The 24,765-nt window shown below is 40.8% G+C and overlaps 1 protein-coding gene across 1 annotated transcript in view; it reads right to left on the bottom strand.

Annotated features, from left to right (window-relative positions):
- Positions 1 to 24,765, bottom strand: part of LOC117513519 (plectin-like) — a 192,198-nt gene that overhangs the window by 108,299 nt on the left and 59,134 nt on the right. The window contains 22 exon segments of the mRNA XM_034173689.1: positions 84 to 262; positions 2,529 to 2,686; positions 3,270 to 3,453; positions 4,026 to 4,152; positions 4,947 to 5,101; positions 5,192 to 5,344; positions 5,469 to 5,594; positions 5,702 to 5,797; positions 5,919 to 6,023; positions 6,730 to 6,891; positions 6,989 to 7,066; positions 7,200 to 7,524; positions 7,605 to 7,759; positions 7,873 to 7,966; positions 11,619 to 11,746; positions 11,823 to 11,918; positions 13,401 to 13,520; positions 15,343 to 15,446; positions 16,226 to 16,341; positions 20,665 to 20,831; positions 22,831 to 22,923; positions 24,162 to 24,239. Coding sequence (XP_034029580.1) covers positions 84 to 262; positions 2,529 to 2,686; positions 3,270 to 3,453; positions 4,026 to 4,152; positions 4,947 to 5,101; positions 5,192 to 5,344; positions 5,469 to 5,594; positions 5,702 to 5,797; positions 5,919 to 6,023; positions 6,730 to 6,891; positions 6,989 to 7,066; positions 7,200 to 7,524; positions 7,605 to 7,759; positions 7,873 to 7,966; positions 11,619 to 11,746; positions 11,823 to 11,918; positions 13,401 to 13,520; positions 15,343 to 15,446; positions 16,226 to 16,341; positions 20,665 to 20,831; positions 22,831 to 22,923; positions 24,162 to 24,239 — 2,999 coding nt within the window.

The following is a 24,765-nucleotide window of genomic DNA, read 5'->3' as shown; positions in this document are numbered from 1 at the left end:
AACGGGCACGGCACATTAGTATCAAGAAAAAAAATGGATTTTCTGTGAACTGCTGACAATGGGTAGGGGGAGCCAGAACTCACTTTTCGAGATAAACTGCAGACAGCATGTGAGCATGATCCATCTTCTGCACAGTGAGGTCCAGCTCTGACCGCAGGACAGGAGCAGAGGCAGACTGCTGAGATGAGGCCAACACCTCTTCGGCCTTTGCAGAGACCTTGTCCAGGTCCTTCTTAAGACCCTCGAGCTCGATGTGGACTTTCTGTAGAGCAAAGGGTGAAAGTGAGAGAAGAAACCAGTCAAACACCTTGTGAAGAGCCTGAAGTAACCTTAGATTTTTAAAATTAACGTTCAGATTTTGCTTCCTGCAGACTTTTGGATGTGTCTCATGGATTTTGGGCTGCTGGTTATGAAGATCACCTGTCAGCCAGTGTTTTGGTCAGTCCGAGCACGTCTATAATTAAACTCCATGTACGTGGTAGGTAAGGTTCGGTGTAAGCAGACAGGCTATAAAAAGCTGCTCACATTTAAGGATTCTGTTTAGACGCTTGCTGACGCACCTGGTCTTCAGGCATTAGCACAGTGAATATATTTAACAACAGCAGTACGATTCAGTTGAAGTAATACAATGTGTCAGCGTCATCATGTGACATAATACAATTTCAGATGATTAGTGTATATTAAATTTATTTTGGGAGTCAGTATCCAACCCCTCGTCCACGTCGTGAAACCTGGGGTAATGGCTCAAATAAGGGATGGCCTGCTGGGGTGAAATACGTGGGGACCTTGTGTGCCCCGTGGCTGCTATTGTAACCATGAAGGCCCAAAAGGAACCCTGGATGTGAGACAATGCGTCTCTGGTGAAACAAGAAGTCCCCAATGACATATAAGATGGAGGAGGTGATGGCTTGAAGGCAGATAAAACCTATATACGGGTATCTCTAGATTGACCCTTGATGTATATTTTCTGTGTCCACTATCCTGTCTGGGAATTGTTCAAGAAACAATCTTCCTCTCTACATTAAATTTATTTGAATGTTTCACCAAATCCCTCCATGATACAGCAAATCTAAAATGATTGTTGATCAATATCAATATTTTTCAGGAAGCAAAACTTTAGCATTTCTTGATCGGTGTAATCAGCCAGAGGCGCTGCAGAAATTCTGACAGCTTGGGATTGGTGGGTTTTCTTATTTTTTCGTCACTAAATTGCAGGGTTGTGAAATGAAAATTGTGAAATCCGAGGAAAATTTGCAGGGGGGGTAGTACAGCTCCCCAGGAGCCGGGGTCTAGGGCCCTGTGGGGAACAAGAATTAAATTTTTATCTAATGATACTTTTTCAGCATCTCCTGGAAGAACAAATCTCAAAATCAGTGGATATTTAAATGATCCTAGACTCAACATTTTATTTGACCTGTCAGTGATGATGTTGAAATAACAGAATATGATGTGGAAGTAGGACCTGGAATGATTTTCCTTTTAATTGTAAACCAAATTATGCATTAACTCAGAACAATTATACATGAAATTTATGAAGACTTCAGAAACCACAGCTAAAGCTTGTAGAATATTTGGAAAATCATGGTAAAATATCAATAACATACCTTATAGTAAAAAGTCACTTATATTCTTGTGTAACTTCATGCAGCCTAAATCCATTCAAAGCCACGTCTTTTTTACAATGAAAGAAAGTCTAGATTAGTGAAAAAAGTCACATAATCTTGTCTAAAATCCTGTTTGAACAGCACCATGTTTATTTTCCAGGGAGAGAAAAATTCTTACCGTGTTTCCTGAGAGGGCACAGGTCACTTTTCCCGTTTCTTTTATCTTTCAGGTGTGTTGATGAAGCCAGCGATGATTCCACGGATTCTTGTCCTTATAAGACTTTTTCAAACAGTCTTTCTCGCCATCTTCTCTCTATGCGACGTCAGTCGGTGACACAGACATGCTGCACAAATCTTTTAAAAACTTGAAAGCTCTAAAAGTTTGGGATGTCCACATGCTAAGTTTAGCTGTGGCGTCACACAGGAGCCACACAGCGTCGCCGCAGTGACCAACCAGTCCTGCTTTACGACAACTGTCGTAACGGCTACGCTTTGAGTGGCATTTTTCCTCCGCGAAACTCCGCGGATCTGAGGAAACTGATTTGTATCTGTGACACACAGATCAGTGTCCGCGGACTTATAAAACTTGCATGATGTCGTAAAAAAAGAGAATGCTTTGTGATAAGCATTTCAAAAACCCTGTGATGTTCACGATTATTGTTGAGTTTGTGTGCCAAATAAATTCATTCATTCACTCATTAAAGAGTACATCACTAACACCCCGCCCCGCCTCCCCATGATGAAATCCGCAGAATCCAGCGGATGCGCGGAGTTTTCACAGCCCTGTACATTGCTGTGTTGACATGTTGGAAACAAGAGAACTCTGCTCCTGGGAGAAGTCAGACTGGGTTAGCGATAGGGTTCACACCTGGGACCGAGTTCTCTTGTATCCTGGATGTTGAGTTCTTAACTGGAGCTCAGTACCTTCTGGTCTGTCGTCTTCTGAATACACTCTTTCAAAGGTTCCCGTTCCACAGGTTTGCGGATGCGAGCGACGGTGCGAGCCTCACAGTCTTCGATGTGCAGACGAAGGTCTTTGAGCTCAGAGATGTACGTCTTACACTGCGTCTCATCCTGTTGACCTACACAACAAATATACTCCTTTACAACAGCATTCAAGTTAAACATTGAAGTCGTGTTCACACAGCAGCTTTTAGCGCAACACAGTACGATGAGTCCTATTGATGCGGTTCTAATAATGCATCACTTGCTTTTTTCTTATTTAAAATATAAAAGCTTAAAAAAAATTGAATGTTTGTGAATTTTATTTTAAATTCTGACCGGTGTTTTTTTATGTAAGATCAATCACAGATTTGTCATGGGCTCATGACATGCAATTTTTTTCAAGTATTGCCACAATCATGCCTAAGATTTTTCTACAAACAGCTTTAACGGCTCCTACTGTAAGTGACATAACCCACAAACACGGGTCCTACTCAGCGCTGTGGTTCATAGAACGTGCATCCACGGCCCAGCCATGCCTCCAAAGCGTGGATCCACACGAGTTGCTGCCACGACTGACCTGAGATAACTACCACTCACCTCTGAGCTTAACAACCACAACTCCTGAAAGGTGAATCAACAGTTACATAATGTTCCCGTCATACGGTGCACTCATTTTACATATCAAAAGGGTCAGAATGTCAGATCGCATTTGGAGTTTACCTTTCTCCATGGAGCGAAGCAGGGTGTCAAAATGCTGGGTAGACGTGGTGAAATCCTCCTCCACCTGCATGCGGTCAGCAGGGCCGAAGAGCTCCGAGTCCTGACTGTCACGCATGAAGTCCTGGTAGTGGAGCTCCAGGTTTCTCATCAGCAAACGATACTCCTCTGGCTTCATGGTCTTCAGCTGCACGGAATGGGGAAGAACGGGTGGAGAATTAACAGGCGTGATTCCACTTCATATTCTGAAGGTGTTACGCGGTTTCTTTGAATGGTGTAATGGTGGGTGGAGTTATGGCCTGATTGTGGTCTGAGGTACAGTATGGCCTACAGATCTCTAACCCCAACATCGCCAATCAAATCGTCTACGGAGAAGTGCAGACTGGTGCTTGCTCCAATGGTGGCCAGAAAAATGATTCATGGACACTCTCAAAGTCTCCTTGAAAGACCTCGACATCAATCACACATCCTGGGAGCCGTTGGTTCACAACCAACCAGCTTTGTCCTGATGGGAGCTGCAGTCTATGAAGCTCAGTCTATCAAGGCAGCCAGCTCCAGGTACTACCACCTCATTGTCCTGGTCCACAGTATTCCAGGAATGTCCGAGTGCAGACTGGCATAATCAGCCATCTCCAAACCCACACAATCAAACTGTCAAATAACAAATGAAGATGGTCTTCTTCCCAAAGGAAGGACGAACCACCAAACCCAACATAATACCTGTGAGAGCAAATTTTTAAATTTTGTGTTGACACCTACCGTGGTGATGTTCCAGGAGCGTATTTGTGTGAAGTCTCTCATCAGGCACTGCCACGACAGCAAGCTCTTCATATCTATATGCAGCCTCTGCCATATGGTCACCATCTGCTGATGACCTGCATCCAGACTGGAGAAGAAGAGCAAACCAGAAAGAGGGGAAAAATTACAAAAAAAATAACCACTATCCTCACCGTGGTACATAACAGTACATACACACTGTCCTGCCACTTTATTAGGTACACCTGTTCAACTGCTTGCCAACACAAATAATGAATCGGCCAATCACATGGCAGCAACTCAATGCATTTAGGTATCTGGACGTGGTGAAGACGACGTGCTGAAGTTCAAACCAAGCATCATAATGGAGAAGAAAGAGGATTTAAAGGACTTTGAACGTGACATGGTTGTTGGTGCCTGACGGGTTGGAGTATTACAGGAACTGCTGATCTACTGGGATTTTCACACACAACCTTCTCTGGGGTTTACAGAGAATGGTCCAAAAAAGAGAAGATATCCAGTGAGCAGCAGTTGTGTGAATGAAAATGCCTTGTTGACATCAGAGGTCAGAGGAGAATGGACAGACTGGTTGAATGGGCGACTATGCGACACTAACTGTGTGGACCAACATCTCTGAGGAATGTTTCCAACACCTTGTTGAATCTATGCCATGTAAAATTAGTTCTGAAGGCAAAAGAGGGTCCAATCTGGTATTAGCAAGGTGTACCTAATAAAGTGGACGGCGAGTGTATACTACTGTATATATTTATCCAGTATGAGAAACACTTATTAGCTGGAATACATTATTAATTTAAAATGTGATATTTTACCAATGTACTCAGACACCACTAGGGGTCACTGACGGATGACTGTTTGAGAAACGCTGCATTAGATGTTTTATTTGTCTTCACTGTGTTCTCTCACCTGGACACACTGTCTGTGGCCTCCTTGTTGACTGGAGGCACAATAAAGCAGACAGACGGCACCACCGCCTCATCTCCAGACTGGTTCAGAACCTTCCAGTTGAAGGGTTGGGAGTTGTTGAGGAGCGCACACTCATCTCCTTTGTGGACAGTGATCTGAAACACAAGGCAGGATCTCAGCACGCTGACAGTGGCAGATGGAGGCGGTGCCACAGGTTGTGATTGGTCGTAACGTGGCGTTCTCACCTCCGCCTGTTTGAAGTCACAAACAGCCTGAATGGGCAGTTTGCCTTTGAGTGGGGTCGTGGGGTTGCGTGGTTTCAGCTGGATGATGGATCGAGCTCGCTTGTTTAAACTGGTCACAAGACTCTTATATTCATTCAGTTGTTCTTTCTCATCCTGGTGAGGACGGCAAAGAGATTCGGTTAATTACATAAAACAGAAGTATTTGAGGAGCTAAAATTCCTGATGCTCGGTTAATTGATTGGTTCGCGTCTGGCTGCTATCATGTGACCACACGCACCACGGCGTCCTGCAGCAGATCCTCCAGCCGCGTGGCTGTGGTGGAGCGATCGCAGCTGTATTTCTTTTTCATGTTTTCTTGGATCTTCTTCATTTTCTCCTGAGCCTCTTTCACGTCATTGAAGAACTGCAAAAAACAAAACAAATCATGTCAATAATCCGACTCTCAGCTCTCTGAGGATTCGTGGGCATGACCGGATCTTTTCATTCTCTTTTAATTTAAGCACTCCGTACCTGGTAGTAGGCTGTGTTTTCTTTGAGATGAGCCTCGATGCAGCAGCACAGCTGGAGGATCCAGCTCCACTGAGTCTGCAGGGCAGCTGTGAAGGCCTGGAGGACACCGAGAAGACATGAGGATAAAGTCCGAGTTCAGGCCTCACTAGGAGGTTTTTCCACAATTTAATACTGTTGTGCATATTTTGGGTGTGGATGTAGGACTTTAGGAGTTCACCTCAACCGTTTTCTTGCCGGGATGTCCATCCCTGACCAGTTTGTCCCCCATGGCCTGGATGTCATTCACCTTCTTCTCCCTCAGTTCCAGTTCTCGCATAAGACCCTGAAAACAAAACCAGTTCATTTTGAGTTAATTAACCTCACTCAGTGTTTCCCACTCCTGACCCAATACTGTCCATTTTCCATGTTTACCTGCTCAAGTGTGGCCAAACACACCTGACTGAGCTGACCTGGTCTGAGTAGATCTCGACCAAGTGGAAAATACGCAGGACTTTGGATCAGGATTGGGAAATGCTGACTTAACTAATTATTACTTAATTAACAGGAAGTTCCTTGTTTTTCCACTCGTGGTTTGCATGTTGATTTGGGGCAATTTTTATGCCGGATGCCCTTCCCGACGCAACTCCACATTACATGAAGAGTGGGGAGGGGTGGCCTTGAACTGGGAACCTTCTGCACTGGAAGTAAACGTACTGAACCACTTGGACACCACTCCTACCCAATCGTTAGTTGATTAACGTAACGCATCAACTATTGAGATGTACACAAAGTGTAAAATTCTAAAATATAACAAATTACAGAAATTTCTACAGTTTCTACAACAACAAAGTTAGCTGACTTGCTTAGCTTTCACATAGCAACATGGAAAACGAGTGTACTGTTTATGTTCCAGCTGACCGAGAAGACTCAAGCAGCAGTTTTCAAACACTGCCCCTAGTGGTGAGAAGATGGCTACACAGAGTAAAAAAAACAAAAAACTGTCATGTTTCTGCAGATAGTTTGTTACTGGAAAGTACAAAGTGAAATACCGAGTAGTTGTCTTTCTTAGCAGTCATGTTGGGGTTTCTGTCACTCCAGTCAAAGTTGACCTCCTCCTCTTCTTTTTCATTGAGCCACATCAGTTCTTTAGTGGCAGCGCTGACGAAGGCATGGAGGGAATCCAAGTTCCTTAAGCGGGACTTGGAAGAGTTCTGCAAGAAAAAAAACAAAACCCAATAAAAACCCACACTCAAATACTGATAAGCAGAATTAAATGTTTTAAATAGAGTATTATCTCTGTATACTTACCAGTAGTTTGCCATACTGAAGATCCAGTTTACCCAGGTATTCTCTGTACGTGGCTCTGCTGACAGGTGAAAGTTGGCTCTAAAATAAAGACAACAGAAACATTACGATGATGAAAAATGTTCAGGCCTCAGTTTTAGCAAACTTTCCTTTAAAAAGAAACACTTTCAAAGCAGTGTCAGATACTTTCCACGGAGTGTAAAGAGGGTACTACCTCATCAGCTTTGGCACGCTCGATCTTGGATCGAAAGTCTTCCACTGTCTGGTGCAGGCCTCTATGGCTGCCTAGGTGGGACTCCACAGAGGGCAGGTCAGAGCCCCACTCTGCTTCATCGATACGATGCTGGTTCTCCTCCACCCAGGCCAGCAGGTCTTGGACATACCGCAGGGTCACGTCATCCAACTCGGGCCGCACCTTCATGGAGGACTGCTGGGAGGTCTGGGTCATGGTAACACGAGTGGGACTCAAAGGAGCAGACTTCAGACGCAAGTTGTAATCACTGCGCAAGTTCACCAGGCGCTCGTGCAGGTGGTAAATCCTGTGGAGGCCCCAAATATCATCAGATGTTCTGTCTGTGAACTGCTTTGTAACGCAGCATTCTGACAGATTTCAACCCACCTGCGATACATCGGGTCAGCCTGAGGGTGGCGCCCGTCCTTGAGGACCTGTACATCGTTGAAGAGCATGCGAATCACGCCATCTGCTTTGTCCAGTTCTCTCGACACTTCTGCTGTGTGTTGAGCTGGTTTCCCCGCATTCAACAGACGGATGTCCTGGCGGAGAAAAAGACGATAATAAATGTATTAACGGCAAACAATTAAATTAAATTATTTATCTTTTATTAAACTTAGGTCTGAGTAATGTTTCGATCTTGGAGTGGACTCACCGTCTGAAGCAGAGTCTCCAGATGATTGAGCTCCTCATCACATACCCCAGACTCCATCTGGACCTTACTGACAATCCTCTGGAGCCTCTCCAGTCTGGAATCACAGAACCAAATACAACCGTAATTAATAATCCATGTGACGGAGTTACACGTTTTCAGAAAGTCCGCAGAAAACACTTCTCACTACTCCCATCCAACGCCATATTCACAGCATCATCTCTAGACAACCAGAAGTGAAGACCCACAAGAAGACAGCCAAGATACTTACACGTTCCAGGGTATCAGCAAGTACTCTAATCAGTCACAAGAGCTGTATTTCAGGAATTACGATACGAGTCTACAGTGCTGAATGTGAAGTCTGTCAGCTTCCCAACAAAGATGTGCAGTCATCGTATTCTGTCACCCACATGTCACTAACCATAAACAAGTCTCTCAGACTGCTGGATGACCGAACCACCTTGTGACACAAAACTTGCCACAGTGCAATATGACTCTAAATACACAGGAAATTTATCATGTCTCAGCATCCTGCTTTATAAGGTGTAACTGTCTCATTATAGACAACCTGATTATGAGAAATAGTTTGAACATACCAATGACGCTACAGTGAGGAAAATAAGTATTTGAACACCCTGTGGTTTTGCAAGTTCTCCTACTTAGAAATCATGGAGGGGTCTGAAATGTTCTTCTTAGGTGCATGTCCACTGTGAGAGACATAATCTAAAAAAAAAAAAATCTGGAAATCACATGGATGATTTTTTAAAATAATTTATTTGTATGGTACTGCTGCAAATAAGTATTTGATCCCCTACCAACCAGCAAGAAGCATGGACTTGTTAGTTCTACTTTAAGAAGCCCTCTTATTCTGCACTCTTTACCTGTATTAATTGCACTTGTTTGAACTTGTTACCTGTAAAAAAAGACACCTGTTGAAACTCAATCAATCACACTCCAACCTGTCGACCATAGGCAAGACCAAAGAGCTGTCTAAGGACACCAGGGACAAAACTGTAGACCTGCACAAGGCTGGGATGGACTACAGTACAACAGGCAAGCAGCTTGGTAGAAGACAACAACTGTTATGATTATTTATTAGAAAGTGGAAGAAACACAAGATGACTGTCAATCTCCCTCGGTTTGGGATTCCATGCAAGATCTCACTTTGTGGGGTAATGATGATTCTGAGAAAGCTCAGAACTACACAGGAGGACCTGGTCAATTACCTGAAGAGAGTTGGGACCACAGTCACAAAGATTACATTAGTAACACATGATGATGTCATGGTTTAAAATCCTGCAGAGCAGCAAGGTCCCCCTGCTCCAGCCAGCACATGTCCAGGCCCATTTGAAGTTCACCAGTGACCATCTGGATGATCCAGAGGAGGCTTGGAAGAAGGTCATGTGGTCAGATGAGACCAGAATAGAGCTTTTTGGAATCAACTCCAGTTACCATGTTTAGAGGATGAGAACAACCCCAAGAAAACCATCCCAACCGTGAAGCATGGGGGTGGAAACACCATACTCTGGGGGTGCTCTTCTGCAAAGGGGACAAGACGACTGCACCGTATTGAAGGGATGATGGATGGGGTCATGTATTGCGAGATTTTGGCAAACAACCTCCTTCCCTCAGTAAGAGCATTGAAGATGGGTCATGGCTGGGTCTTCTAGCATGACAATGACCCCAAACACACAGCCAGGGCAACTAAGGAGGGGCTCCATAAGAAGCAGTTCAAGGTGCTGGAGTGGCCTGGCCAGTCTCCAGACCTGAACTCAATGGAAAATCTTTGGAGGGAGCTGAAACCCCAAACCTGAAAGATCTAGAGAAGATCTGTATGGAGGAGTGGACCAAAATCCCTGCTGCAGTGTGTGCAAACCTGGTGAAAAACTACAGGAAACGTTTGACCTCTGTAATTGCAAACAAAGGCTACTGTACCAAATATTAACATTGATTTTCACAGGTGTTGAAATACTTATTTGCAGCAGTAACATACAAATAAATTATTAAAAAAATCATACATTGTGATTTCCGGATTTTTTTTTTTTTTTTTTTTAGATTATGTCTCTCACAGTGGACATGCACCTAAGATGAAAATTTCAGACCCCTCCATGATTTGCAAAATCACAGGGTGTTCAAATACTTATTTTCCTCACTGTATGTTTTCACTTTTGTAATTGCATGGAGGGTTATTGCAAGTCGCGCCGACGTGTTGAGTCGCATCTGTCAAAAAATGCATTGTGAAAAGTAAGACAATCACAGTGCAAGTCGCACCTTTTTTCTGTACATGGAAGCCACTTTGTAACAGCACTTCCCTGGGTGCAAGTTTAATGACAGACAGGAACTCAATGTAGCACATGTGCACACCACAGCTTGTGCTGTTACTTAATATACAAACTTAAGTTTAAAAGTAAGCAAGACAGACAAACATGCCTTGGACAACACACTGGATGTAATTTGATGCAGTTTGGACAGAAGAAGTCATCAGATGGACACAGATTTCTGGGCCAAAGCGTAGGAAACATGGCAACAAAAATATAAGTCCATATGATTTCTTTTTTTTAAACCACCTCTTTAATTTGTTGTGTGTGTGTGTGTGCATTGCTGTTGTGTACTTTTATTTTTGGCATTTATTCTTTTGTTACGTAAGTATATTTTATGTTGCACACTGATTCCTGGTAAGCCCTAATTGATGTTGTTACCATGTTTATTATTATTATTATTATACTGGTATAGAATGTTACTATGCTTTTTGGGTCTTTTAGTGAAGCTTAGGGCTAGTGGCTGGCGATCACCTTTGTATTTCTTCTGTTTTTCTTGATGTTTAATGCTGACAATTTATACTGTATTTGTTGTCTTTCTGATGTCTGATTCTGTTTTTTTCTCTCTGAGGTACAGCTCCATCCAGAGATGGGTGTGGTGTCTGTTTCTGTAACCCTCCCGTCCTGTGTACTGGCAACATTTCCTGTATATTCGTTCTGTAAATTGTTTTGTAATTTGTGTCTGTAGCATGGCCCAAGCAGAGGGGCACCCCTTTGAATCTGGTCTGCTTGAGGTTTCTTCCTCAAATCAGAGGGAGTTTTTCCTTACCGCTGCTGCTCTTAGTAAGGTTAGACCTTACTTGTGTGAAGCACATTGAGACAACTTTGCTGTGATTTGGCACTATATAAATGAAAAAAAATTGAAATTGAAATTATTAATAATAATGATGATAAAAATAAAGAATGTGTAATATTAAAAGGTATACAAGTCGCAGGACCTCCTGAACTAGCAGAAAGACTGCGACTTGTACTCAGGTAATTCGGGTACTCGAGCAATGCTACCTATGTCGGCAAGCTTGATATCTGGCTACGTAGCGTTTTCGGCCAATGGCAAACGTAGCTTGTAACATTAGATGCCTGGGATTGTCTGTTTTGCTAAAACATTATTAACTGTATTTTCTTAATATTGTTAAGAAAAATAAAATTACAAATAGTGTATATATATATATATATATATATATATATATATATATACATTAAATATTATTTTTATGATCTTGCCAACTGTACACACTTTTAAAATGTTATTTTTTAACGCCCTCCTGCAAATGAAGTCGTGCTTTCCATTCTTGTAGACATGATAGTAATAATAATGGTTAGGCATTAATGATGTGTTAACGCACATCGTCCGTTAATTACACCAATGCCCACTGCCTGCTGGGAAGGACTGATGCTGATGGTAAATCCAGATATTAAATATTATCTGCTGACCTCTCAAACTCTATCCTGAGAAGCCGCTCTCTCTCCAAAATGGCCACGTGGAGTCGACCCCATTCTTTCTCCACATCAATGGGATGGTACCCCGGCGGAACTTTAACTTGGCCAGCGTGCACTGCGCTCTGTGGACAGGTGGTGCTATAAGTCAGACAATAAAATAAACTATAAAAAAATAGAACAGTTCTGAGGCAAGCTTACCTCAAAAGACTGGTAGATGGGTTTGGTGTGGTTCTTGTCGGATTCTTTCACTGGTAGCTCGGTCTCTTTAAACTTCAGGAACTGCCGCCACAGAATCTTAAAAAAAAGGAAAGAAAGTTCATCTTAACTAAGCTTTTGTTTGTTTTGCGAGTGAGATCATAGAGGTTGGCACCGTTACTTAAGTTAAGGTTCCCGGCAGTTTCTCCATCTGGCAGTCAAATATTTGAAAATTGTTTTTCAATTCTCAAAAGTTTAATAATCACTTTAAGTTTTGTTTCCAAGGTTTTGTCCTGTTTTCCATTTTAAAAACATTCTTCTTACTCAAGTGATTGTCTTTGTAGTCCTTTCTTTTCATATTTTGATTTTAACCATCTTGAATGACAGGTGCTGTACAATTATTATTAATAATAACAACATGTTTTGTTCACAAAGAACCTTCTAAAACTTTTTTTTTTTTTTTTATGAATCTACTGCACAAATGTAGAAACACGGCATGACATTTCTGTCGCCATCTCATGGTAAGTCTTCAAATTACAACAAAACCAATAAGTGAACCTTGTACATTCCTTGCACAGGAATCGGCCACAATCCAAAAAAGTGCAAAAACGGGATGAAATGGCTTCATCCAGCTGGCCTCCTAACAGGCTGACTTATAAAGTATAGACCTGGCAACCTCCCAAAAACAAAAGAAAGAAGCTGTGCCCGCAGGACAGACATGATTGAGCTATTTTGAACAAAAAACAAACGCTGCTTTGGCATCAAATTTTTACCGCAATCGGGCACAAGCAAACAAATCTGAAGCCGTAGTCATGACGAATACACCGTTTGAAGAGGTTCAAACATGACCGATGCTGTTAAGACTAAGAAATACCCCAATGTTTCCACATACTATCAATGATTTCAAGAATCAGGATGAAATTTTTGAACAGTTAAAAAATTAACTTACTGTAGAGAACTTAAGTTAATCCGCCCACAGCGTGGGTCAGATGTCCACCTACTTAGGTTCTGATTTGGCATCGAATAAAATAAAATTTTCATAAAATAGGATGCAGCATTAGATGCGACACTGGGCTGACATATGTACAATGAAGTGCTGACCCCTGTTTCATCACTTGTTTTATTTCAACTAAACTTCAACAAGAGACTTTATCTAAGCTGCTTTGGTCGATTCTATGCTGATGATCATGTGACTTCAAAGTGAACTGACAAAAAATACTCAAGTCACGCTATGTTTTTGTGGTGCAGGGAGTGGCAGAGCGGTCATTCGGGGGATTGGGTTTAACTATTTGCCTTTTAGCTGCATGTTCTCAGCTTCAATGCAGCCCCACCCAGTTCACAACGGTATCTCTGAAGATGGTTTGTTCTGTTTGCCCACAACCAGACGTCACATGTCTTTGATCCGATGATGAATGGCTGCCAACCTTCTTGTTCAGATACTTTTATTCAAACATAAACAGCCCTCATTGTTCAAAATATCAAAACATAAGGGGGGAAAAAAAAATCATCTTGGAAGTCAAAAAGGAAAATGTGACTGACAATCAAATGGCCTGGAAGCATAACATCATCGTGTTTTCTCACCTCGATCTCCTCATAGCTGGCGGGGAATTTCCTCTCTTCAAAGATCATGACATGATGGCGGATCCACTGGAGCAGAACGGTCACCCGCTCGTAGTACTCCTGCCAGCGCAGCTCCAGATCCTGTTGCAAACAGCAGAAATGATAACAGAGTTGAAGGACAGCAGACAGGACGGCTCCTCTTCCCCCTCGTCTCCACGTCCGTCACTTTAAACTCAATTACGCACCAACAATCATCATGTTGTGTGACAGGACAAAGAGGCAGAGGATAGAGTCGAGGTGACAAACGAGGCAGAGGTGGGAGAGTTCCAGAGTTTGTGCCGTCGTCGACACATTTGTGTCCATTCATGAAAAACGACTAATCCACTATATCATGGGGTGAAACGAGTGGGATACTTTAAGGGGTCAGTGAGTAAAGGTCCGACCATGTATTGCTTATAACTATGCACCTCAAACAGGTGATTTCAATGTATTGCTTATAACTGCAGAGTACAGTGAACAGTGGAGCTATTTCATATTTTGAGACATTTCACAGGAAAGCCCAAACACATGTATCTCCTAAAGGTACATGAACACAGACTTTGCATAACCCAAAGGTTCACAGCCTCAGTTTATCTCATCGACCCATTATGAAGTCAGGATTTTTTTGGCAAACCCAAGAATAATAAAGAAAATCCATTTTTTAATGACTTAATTTAGATATCAGGTTACCGATCCAAATGGGGTTGCCATTCCAAGGTTGGGAAACTGACATTGCAGTGATCAATGCAGAGTTGGGCTTTCAATATGGAGATATGGAGTTAATTCATGGATATGTTGTCTGTAGTTGTCCTTGGACAACTTCTTTTGTATTGTCACAGTCCACCCAGATGTAAATGGGTACCAACCTTGGTTGGGGACGTAAACTGTGATGGACTGGCGTTCAATCAAGAGAGACTCACAGAATCACAGCACCAGTGGGCCTCAGCACATATACAGGACTTAGGAGACGGGTTTCGGCATATCCGCAAACGTTTTGTACCGTATCCGCATTTTGTCCACACAGAAACAGGGTTTTCAGAGCTCAAACACACTACTTTTTGAAAATGGGTCACAGAGTGGATGAATCCCAAAATCGTGCTTTTGCATTTTCGTGTGTACAACCAATACGCAACTTTTGTGAAACGATGATGCCAAAAGCCCCATATGTGCATGATTCAAGTCTTCATGGTTTTTTGTGGGAGCGTTACAGCTCCACCTATAGGCCTGGCATATACTACAGCATTTTCAGTGGTTTCTTGTGTAAGGAGAGTATTTCTTCAAACAGTACCATGTTTATGGAACACTTTTTGAAAACGACAAAGAAAAAGATCGTATTGGAAAGGTTTCATTTCTGTGTGGACGAGGCATTACTTCTTCTCTCGTAACCCAATCTGCTACAAGATTGGGAAACAATGACACAGTGTTCCTCAAATGCTGCACTTCTTTTCCTGTTAAAGTAACAGGAATCTGATTTTCCCTCACTGATGTTTATTATTACCCAAAGCAGGTCCAGGAATTAGTACCAACAGACAGTACCAGGACATGCTGACAAACTGGAGCAGACTGTTGGATGTCTCTCCTGTGAGAACACCCCAAACATAAATGGGGTCATGCAGTCATTGATCTGGATCAGATCAAGAGGATGTGAGAATGGTAATCATCATGACCCGTTCCAGAGTAATAAATCAGTATATGTGTGTGTCTTTGTCTCTGCTGCTGGGTTGTGTGGAGACAAACACCACATGCTCCTAATATGGTTTCAACAGACTTCTGTTGCTCTTTGAAGCTTTGGCAGCTCCAGAAATCACTGTTTAGTTTGAGTGATACTCAAAAATTCAAATCACCAGATCAGATCTGCACATTTACATTATTTGCAGAAACAGTTCAGTTTTAATAGGTGTAGTCAGTAAAACGTGGTGCTCACATTAGTTCTGACTCCGTCATGGACGTCCATACGAGGCATGACATCATACAAAGATGACACATATGTGATGATGGACTTCTCATCAGGGTGAGGAACATCAACATCTGTTAGGACAAGATGGAATTTTTTTGTATGACACCACTGTTTTATTTTGCTCACACATAAGGCAATGCTACAAGAACAGAACAAAACCAGACAAAATTACACTAAATATGAACTCGACTCACTCAAGGCACCGTTCTTGAAATAGTTCTATCTGTGATAAATATATAATGGTTTCAGGTGCAAAACTCAGTAAGAACAAAACCACAAATTTTTATGCACTTAGCTGCTAAGGCAACCAGGCAACCAACCATTTTGTTGAACCTTTGTGTAAGTAACTACCAGCGTACAAAATATTAAAAAAATTTGAACATTTCATTCACATTTATGGAAATCTGTTCATTTTTTCTAACATGTTTTCTTATAAATTCACATTTTAAACTACATCTTTTTTTTTAAATGGACTGATTGGGTTTTGCATTTGAACCTTTCATATTCATTCTTAACATGAAAAAGTGAGAGTTTGACGTTCACTTTTGCATTAAACTGCAATAAAACACCAAATTGCTGGAAAAAATTATTTTTTGTCAAAAAAAATGTATTTGGAGATAACAGTGAATTTTGTCAATGGGATTACAAAATAAATAAATCAGAATACATAATTGTCTTTCCTTTTAGAGATCCATTGTTTTGCATAAACAGTGCTAGAAAAATGATGCTAAATAGCACTAAAAGTGGTTCCCCTGTGAGTATTAGCCAAAGAACCACTTTTAGTGTTATTCAGCACCATTTCTGTTTTGTAAGATATCTGTGTGTCTGTGTGTGTGTGGGGGGGTCTTACCCTCAGGGTCCAGGAGACGTGTCACTCCCAAGTCTTTCTCAGCTACACTGAAAGCCTGTTCCAGGTTCTCCTGGTTGGACTGTCGGTACACTCGCCCCATGTCGATGAGTCTGGGGCTGCGGGAACACAAACGGACAAATGGTCGGCAACATGGGCAGAGTCTGAATAACTTCAGCCTTATTGGTGGAAAAAAAAAAACAGAAATGTCAAAATGTACATGTAAAATGTTTCCTGAGATTTCAGGACATTTATTTTTTTTTCTGCACATGTACTTTGTCCATCATATCTAAAGCATGAAGTGATTGATGTTTGTGACACTGATAAATTACTGTAGTTAAGTGCACTGTTGTTAATCCACTGCTCCCCTTCCACCAGCTAAGAAAAAGAAAAGAATATAAAAAAGTAAAAAAAAAAAAAAGAAAGAAAATGGGAAAGATTTTAACTTTGATAACCTGTTTGCCATAATTTCTTTGCCATTAGCATCCAGTGAAAAGCTGAACATATCTCACTGTGTTCAACAATATGACAAAATTTTTACACTGTATCATCTACCCACAGAAGCAGGATAAACTCTGATGTGCATGACACTATTATTGATTAAAGTGTTTTTGGAGATTCCTGGACAATCTGTGAAAAATTCACTGGTGATTATGAAAGATATGGCTTACAATAACAATTAATATTTAATTTTGGAAATGTGACTTTTTATGTTCGTATTCACAATGAAAAGAGCTGCTTACTACTTGTAGAATTTTTATTTTATTTTTTAGTATCAGCGATAACTAAATAAATAAGCTAAATAAAAAAATAAATAAAGATAAATAAGCAGAATTCCCCCCTCCCGCACACACACACACACCCCACCCCACCAAAATCTTCTGAATCCGCCCCTGCACCTGCTCACTTTCTGACAAACCTATAAGTAATTTTTTCTTCCTCTGGTAAATGTGAAAGCAGCTGGAGCTGGAATGTGATTTATAGAGCAGGTAAAATATTAACAATGTCCTAAAAACAAGCAGTCAGGCCCAACGTCAGTGTGCAGAACATTAATGTGATCACGTGTCCTCTTCTAGCATCGTTTTCAACATTAATACAAGAGCGCAGATCTTAAACTTGTGCCTATTTCTGCAGCAGTGAAATATAAGAAGGAAGCACACAAAACAAAGCGAGTGTTTTCCTACAGCTCTCTGAAGTGCGGAGTCGAGCAGCCAGTACAGTTTTGTCCAGAAATAATCAGAGACTGAAGATGTTGACCTCCTCGCACGCAGAACACCTTCTCAGGCCTGGAGGAACGGGCAACATTCTGCCCCTGGTGTACATGAAGTCCACGAAGCCTCCACCCTTGTACCAGTTCCTCACTGCTGGAGCGAGCCCCGGAACTATGTGAGCCCTGGCCCGAGTCACAGGAGGACACCTCTGATGGGACATCATCACAAAACATGACCACCCGGTCCTTCGAGTTGCCAAAAAACCCGATGCTCCTCTTTTTCACATTTGACTTCTTCCTCACACCAAGCATCGTACCGACTTTTAAAACCTGATCTTCAAGCGTTGCTCATTCATTTGAATCCATCCAATCTGGATTTGAACCGATCCAGCATGAAGTGTCAATCCTCAAACGTCATCCTCTTGCTGGATGAAGATCTTTCTTGTGAGCTCATCTCACTGCATGTGAGGCGGGACAACAGCTCTAACTCCTGCCCATGCTATCGACTCCTGGTCTCCTGGATAAAAAACAAGTAGCCTTTTCTGCACAGAAATGCCCTGAATTAGACCCACTGCACAAACTAACGCCACAGTATTCAGGTTGCAGGTACAGAGCCTTGGAGGAACGCCCAGGACACACCCACAGCCTGAAAGGCGAACACTAATCCAGCTAAAGTTCCAGGTACGCATCCCTGCAAGCACCTCATAATGCATCCAAAAAAAAAAAAAAAAATTTTCCTTCTATACATGTGATCCTTTTGTTATGAATTCCTAAAACAAATCCAACCAATTGAAATTATGTTGCCAAATGTTCCTGAGAGGTAAATACACACTCGTTTCCCAGGATGGCGTTGCAAAAAAGCTGCAACCACTAATTACAACAGCTTTGGGGCAATTTGCATATTTAGCATTCTCAGCAATTTACTAAAGCTTATTACATTTAATGGAGGAATTACCGTTTTCACACAGCAGGTGGCGTTTTGTACACGGCCAACGCCTGCATGTGGCATTCCACGCCTTAGGACTTGGAGGGATTGATTTTTATAAAAGCAGCATGAGATCTGTTAGTTTAAGTACCGGTACAAATCAGTCAAACTGCAGGAAGTGAGTTCTCACTGCGACGACTGAATGTCTTTGGTACTACGTGTCTTTGGAGGATCCTTGGGTACCGCTGGAATGTCTTTGAAGAGAAGCTGAGAGACTCGCTTGCATTCTGAGGGAGCGTCAGCTACGACATTTTGGCCGTGTGGAGTGTTTCTCTGTGCGTGATCCAGCATGCAGGTGCCTGAGTATTGAGGACCTCAGAACTGCTGGAAAAAGTCAAGGGGACGCCCGCATTTCACCTGGCTGAGGCAGGCAGATGACTGTTTTAGAGATGTGGGAATGGACTGGTTGTCTTCCTGGGTGTTTGCCATTTTTTCCAAGGTGGTTCCATGATGTTGTGAATGCGCCAAAGCGCAGCACCAGTGCATACTAACTGTTGGATCAACCGAGTAGACCTCTGCAATTAACCAACTCGAGGTGTTTGGTGTAGTTTTAGCACACCATACTAATGCCAATGAATATAGACAATTAGTAAAATACCAATACCGATTTCAAAACCAAAATCCACCCTGTCTATTAAACAGTTTTAGCTACCATTCCAAGCAGATATAACTGCACTGCCGTGGAAACGCAAGTGATGGATTGTGCACCTACATGCAAAAATGAAGCATTATAAAAAAAATATAATAAATATAATAAAATGTAATAAAAAAAAATAAATAAATGGGGGGGGGTTCCCCCAGTATAAAATTAGTATAAAATTAATGATTCATCAGTTTATGTGCTCTTTTTCAAGATATCAACATATAGTACCTTAGTTCTTAGGTTTCCATTTGATAGCATATAGATTATGCTTTTTATTTTCCTATAGTATGCTAGCAGAGTTACTTTAGATAGATAACAATACACATTACATCATAGCTTATGTTTCTATAATAAAATACCATGACCATGACCAAATCTTTTCCTGTATTAATATTTAGGTTTCAATATCTACTCCTGTATTTTATATAGTACCATATTTATTGTATATGTTGTTTATTACCCTTAATATTTAAATATAGTTATATATATGATGTCTTATCAATCTTATGTGTTATTATTTATTATTATATATAGTTTTTTTCCTCGAGCCACTTAGGTGGTTAGGGAGAGTTCCCATGGGATAAAAAAACTTTTCAACCTACCATCCCTGGTTCTCAAGACCAGGCACCTAAGTGGCTCGACTCTATTCTACTCTTCTATTTTACTCTTCCTTTTTAGATATTTACATATACCTTAGTATACTAGCATAGTTCCACCTTAGAACTGGAATATAATATATAAGATATACCTTACTGAATATTCATGCTTATCATGTATAAATATAACAAAATGAAAGTACTGTTAATGCTGGCAGAGTACTACAGTATAATTTTGTTGCCATTTTAAAACAGCACTGTGGACTGTAATTCGATAAATGTGCTGACATCAAACCCTGACTCCACTGCAGCATGTAGTCAGTAAAGTTCATGCATGGTGATGTGTTGGCACATGTCCTGGCATCACTTGTCAAAGCTCTGCATCATCATCGAGGTTCAGCACAACATTACTAAAGCTAAACTTTCCACACGTACAGTCTCTACCTCAACCCCCCCACCGCCAAACCAACATGCCTTTTCAAGTATGACTCGAGTTCAACTCTGGCAAAAGCAAACCAACGTAGACAGAAATGAGTCTAAAAATGGCTGGAATTCATAAACTATTCATCACCAGCTTTTCTGGAAGCTGGATGTTTGTCAATTAGGAAAAGATGTATGACTGAAAAACTGCTTGTCCTCAAATTTGACATTGAACTCAGACAGTTGGTCACTGTGGAAAGGTTCCACATCATTTTCTGGAGTACACGCCCTGGTTTTTTGCTCGTTTGGGAGGTCCTGCAACTTCTACTCCAGATTTTTCCTCTTTCAGAACCATTTTTTGACAGGTGTGACTAACACGCAGAAAAATACAGCACATGTATGTATGCTCTTTTTGGGAATTCAAACTCATGTCTCTTGGTCCTTGGCCTCTGAGGTCAAGAGAGAGCTGATGGAGACATGACGTGAACAGAGGTGTTTGGCTAAGCCTAAATCTTGGTAGCAGGTAATTCTGTCTTTAAACTTGTTGTATTTTTGTTTAATCACAACAGTAATGAACTGAATACTCACTAGTGCTTGTGTATGACGGCGTTGAAGAGCTTGCCATCCCTCCAGCTGGTGGTGAAGTTCTCGCAGTGGATGCCCTGGTAGCCATCGGTCATCCTCTGGGACCAAAGAAGAAGCTTTTCTTTGGCTGTCATGTCTTCTGACTGACCGTTCACCTGAATATCTGAGATCTATGAAAGTGTGAATAAATGAATTGTTAAAAATAAAAAAAATAGGACAATTATGAAAGATGTTAATAACCCATAACCGGAAAAAAAAAAAAATAGTTGTGATATCAATGGAAACCAAAGAATGGAATTTTACCCAAATCACTGGACACCCCAGTTAATTATCAAATATTCATTAACGTCCAAAACAAACCAATTAACACCATCACCACTGCATGATTGAAAATCCATTTATACTGAGACAAACCATTTCTAATTACAACGTTCACGAGGACATCTTTACCATGTTTTTAAAATTCTCTAAATTTCATAATCCTACATTAATATTCTCTTCATTTTATAATCCTACACTCCACAAAACTATGAACCATTTACTGGCCTCATGAAATAAACATCAAGCTTAAATATATATATATATAGAGAGAGAGAGAGAGAGAGAGAGAGAGAGAGAGAGAGAGAGAGAGAGAGAGAGAGAGAGAGAGAGAGAGAGAGAGAGAGAGAGAGAGAGATAGATGTGGGTACCTATAGCAATGTTTTTTCAAATTTTTTTCAAGAGCAATTTCCTTCAGTTTGCTCAAAACAAAATTACATCTCCATTTGTTAATAAAGTCTTCACATGTAACTGAAACTGGTCATTTGTCCAGTTCAAGTCATCATTTCAAATGATGACTTGAACTTGACTCCAATGAATGAAGGGTAATTAGAGATAATCTATATTTCTAAATCTATCATTCTAATCCAAGCATTATTTCAGTTGGAATTATAAAAATTAATAAATACAGTAAGGGCAAAGGACAACTTATAAAAATTAATAAATACAGTAAGTTGCCAGTAAGGGCAAAGGACAAGTTCAAGTCACCCCATTTTATTTTTTGCCAAAAATTAACTTCTCAAATGAATTAACTCTTGAGAACTTGATAGACATTTGAGCAGCTTTTGTCGCAATGTAAAAATGTCAGAAATGCATGTTTTCTTGGGGGGGGGGCGGCAGAGCTTTGACCGCCTAGTTATAATGTATAAAAAAATTTGGTGTTGAGAGTTTTACAGCTCTTGAGTTTTAGGACGTGGATGGTTTTGCCATACGTACGGACAGATTGACAGAAACAGAAACTTCTTTTGACAACTTACAGACGTAAAAAAAAAAAAAATCAATTCCCATTTTCATGAGTCATTTAAAATGTTTTTTTTGTTTCCTTTTTCTGAACGTTTTATAGATGACACACATGTTTTGGTTAAAAAAAAAGCCTGAATAAAATTACTGTGGATTCAATATATATATATATATATATATATATATATATATATATATATATATATATATATATATATATATATATATATATATATATATATATATATATATATATATATATATATATATATATATATATTGAATCCACAGTAATTTTAATAAATGAATTTTTAATAAAATGAAGGAACATCAGGCTGCAAAACAAAAACAAAACATTTTTTACAGGGGGATAGTTTATCGACTACTTTGAAATCAACTCTGCCATTTATTTTTGGTGTCAGCTTTAACCTGACCGGCAGCCTTTTTCCCTCCTTTATTACTGACACAAAGCTTCACCTTTTTGAAATGTGAAGCTGAGTTTTGAGGGTGCGACGCCGTGCCCAGCAGCTGTTGGCATGGATTTTAATCAAATAAAGCCCTGCCTGCGCTGTGTGACTGAGTGGGTTCAGCGTTTGGCAGTGCAGAAAGTCTTTCACTTTAGACAGTGACTCACACCAACACGCCCTGATCAGGTGTTTGATTTCTTTTATACTCTTCACCAACAAGCAAACTAAGAACTCGACCGCCATCTTACGATACGACCAGGAGCACAATGAGAATCACTCTGATTTGAGGAGAGATTTGTGAGGAGCACCACCCCTTCTGATTGTTTCCAAGGAGACGGGAAGTGGCAGGTGATAGGTGCAGATCCCACACACAGAGAGTGAGAGCGATAATAAATTGGAACGCATCACTGACAGAGGAGGAGACCTGGAAGTGGAGGATGATGGTCCATATTAACCCCAGCGTCAGCTTGGGGTTTCCATCTGCTATGTCATCATTTCTGATGTTCACCAGCTTGACCTGTGGAGACAAAACGCAGAAGCAGCCGTGCTGTTAGTTTAATTGTTACAGTCCCACCTGGTGTGAGTCATGACACGACCTCATCCAAGACTAAAAACCTCTGTCACACAATGTAATCATCACAAAGACCAAAATGTCATGATTTCTATTCCAAGCTGCACCCAGCATTTCTAGCAGGTGCTTTAAAAACAGATTTTATCGAATGTATCATTTCACAATTTCAAAGACAAAATATCAACTCCCCACATTTTTCAAAATCCTTCCAAAAATGAACAGTTTCTATTCCAGATCAGACCAAAGCCTGTCTGTGATTGGACAGAGTGTGGAGTGGACCAGAGAAGGAAGGATTTCCAGCTACACTTTGTCCTAAAGCAAACAGGAGACCTGAGCCCAGAACTGATCTGTTCCCACTCCATAATGAAGCTGTGATTCCGGTGCAACAGACACAAGCTGTGTCTCCAAGTTTCTCCAATCACATCCACAGAAGCTCATAACTCCTGTGAAGTTGTCACTGGTGTCTTGGTGGCTTCCCTCACAATCTTTTTTTGAAAACCGTCTACTTCAGACAGATTCATCTGATTGTTCCTAACTGTTTCTACGACTGGAAAAATGATGATTTACTGTAAATCTATTGTAATATTTTGTTTAAATTTCATGATGTGAAAGTATTTCTACCTCAGCCACATGGCCGCAATGTTCTCACTGGCATTTAACTGTTTCCTTGAAGTTTTAGCACGATAACTCAAATAGTAATGAGCCGATTTCAATCAAATTTAGCGAGCAGATAGATCACAATCTGGGAGGTGATTCGTAATATTTTCTAAAACAGAGACCCAGAAAAATGTTTGGCAGATGGATATTGTCCTAGAAAATGAAGAATTTTATCTGGAAGTTGATCTGGAACATATTTTGGATCCAGAAGACTTTTTTAAGCAACATGTGACCCTGGCAGAGGTTATGTGCTCTCTCAGTGCCTTCTAGTTTCTTGTCTTTCAATAATGTTGGATGTTTTCTTAAATGTTGTGCTTATACAAAATCAGCCAATTTGCTTCAAGTTCTGAAAATGCTTCAAACTCTGTACTTCAAAGAAGTGCCAATAATCCCGACCGGGTCTGTTTACTTCTTGACATCTGTTGTTTTTATTGAAAAGGAGGGAATCCTTGGAGAGACTGAGCACAGCTGTAAAAACGGCTGGGAAATTCTGAATCCACGGCTCATCCTTGTGCGGAGACTCTTACCTGGCGGTGTTTGAGGAAGTCAAGCGCGATCTGCACATTCTGCAGTTTATGGAATCTCATGCGGCCTTTCTCTCTGGGCTGAAGAGGACAGAAGACAGACGAGGTTATGGTGATTAATTATTCTGAACAGCTCGTTGGAGTGATCGTGGCGAGCAGAGTGCATCCTCTCAAAATGAAGACATGAGCAGGAAAGTGAAAATGAATATCAGTAAACTGGCTGATTATGAGGATATTAACATGTTGATCCAGAGTTGATAGATTATTGGAATTGTTACTCTGCACTGATCAATGTTTCAGGTTTGTGTCAAATCAGTAAAAGCAGACAAAAAATTAAATGCTGTAATAAATAATGAACCTTTTATCCATAAAAGTTTGCTGTTTTTAAAATGTAAGTGATATTTGGGTGCTGTCACACTAAAGGGTACATAGTGAAAGATGGGTACTGATAGTGAAATTGTGAGTAGATTCTTGAGTTTATTTCAGTAATATTAGTTTAATGTCCATAATGCCCACGTGGTGAATAATCATGACAAATATCTAAGCTCTACTATGATTTAATTCTAGAATAGAATTTAAAATTCTTCTTCTTACTTATAAGGTTTTG

Source organism: Thalassophryne amazonica, chromosome 7 (genome assembly GCF_902500255.1).
Source record: "Thalassophryne amazonica chromosome 7, fThaAma1.1, whole genome shotgun sequence".
In the NCBI taxonomy this organism is placed as follows: Eukaryota; Metazoa; Chordata; class Actinopteri; order Batrachoidiformes; family Batrachoididae; genus Thalassophryne; species Thalassophryne amazonica.
This window is presented reverse-complemented; position numbering and strand designations above follow the sequence as displayed.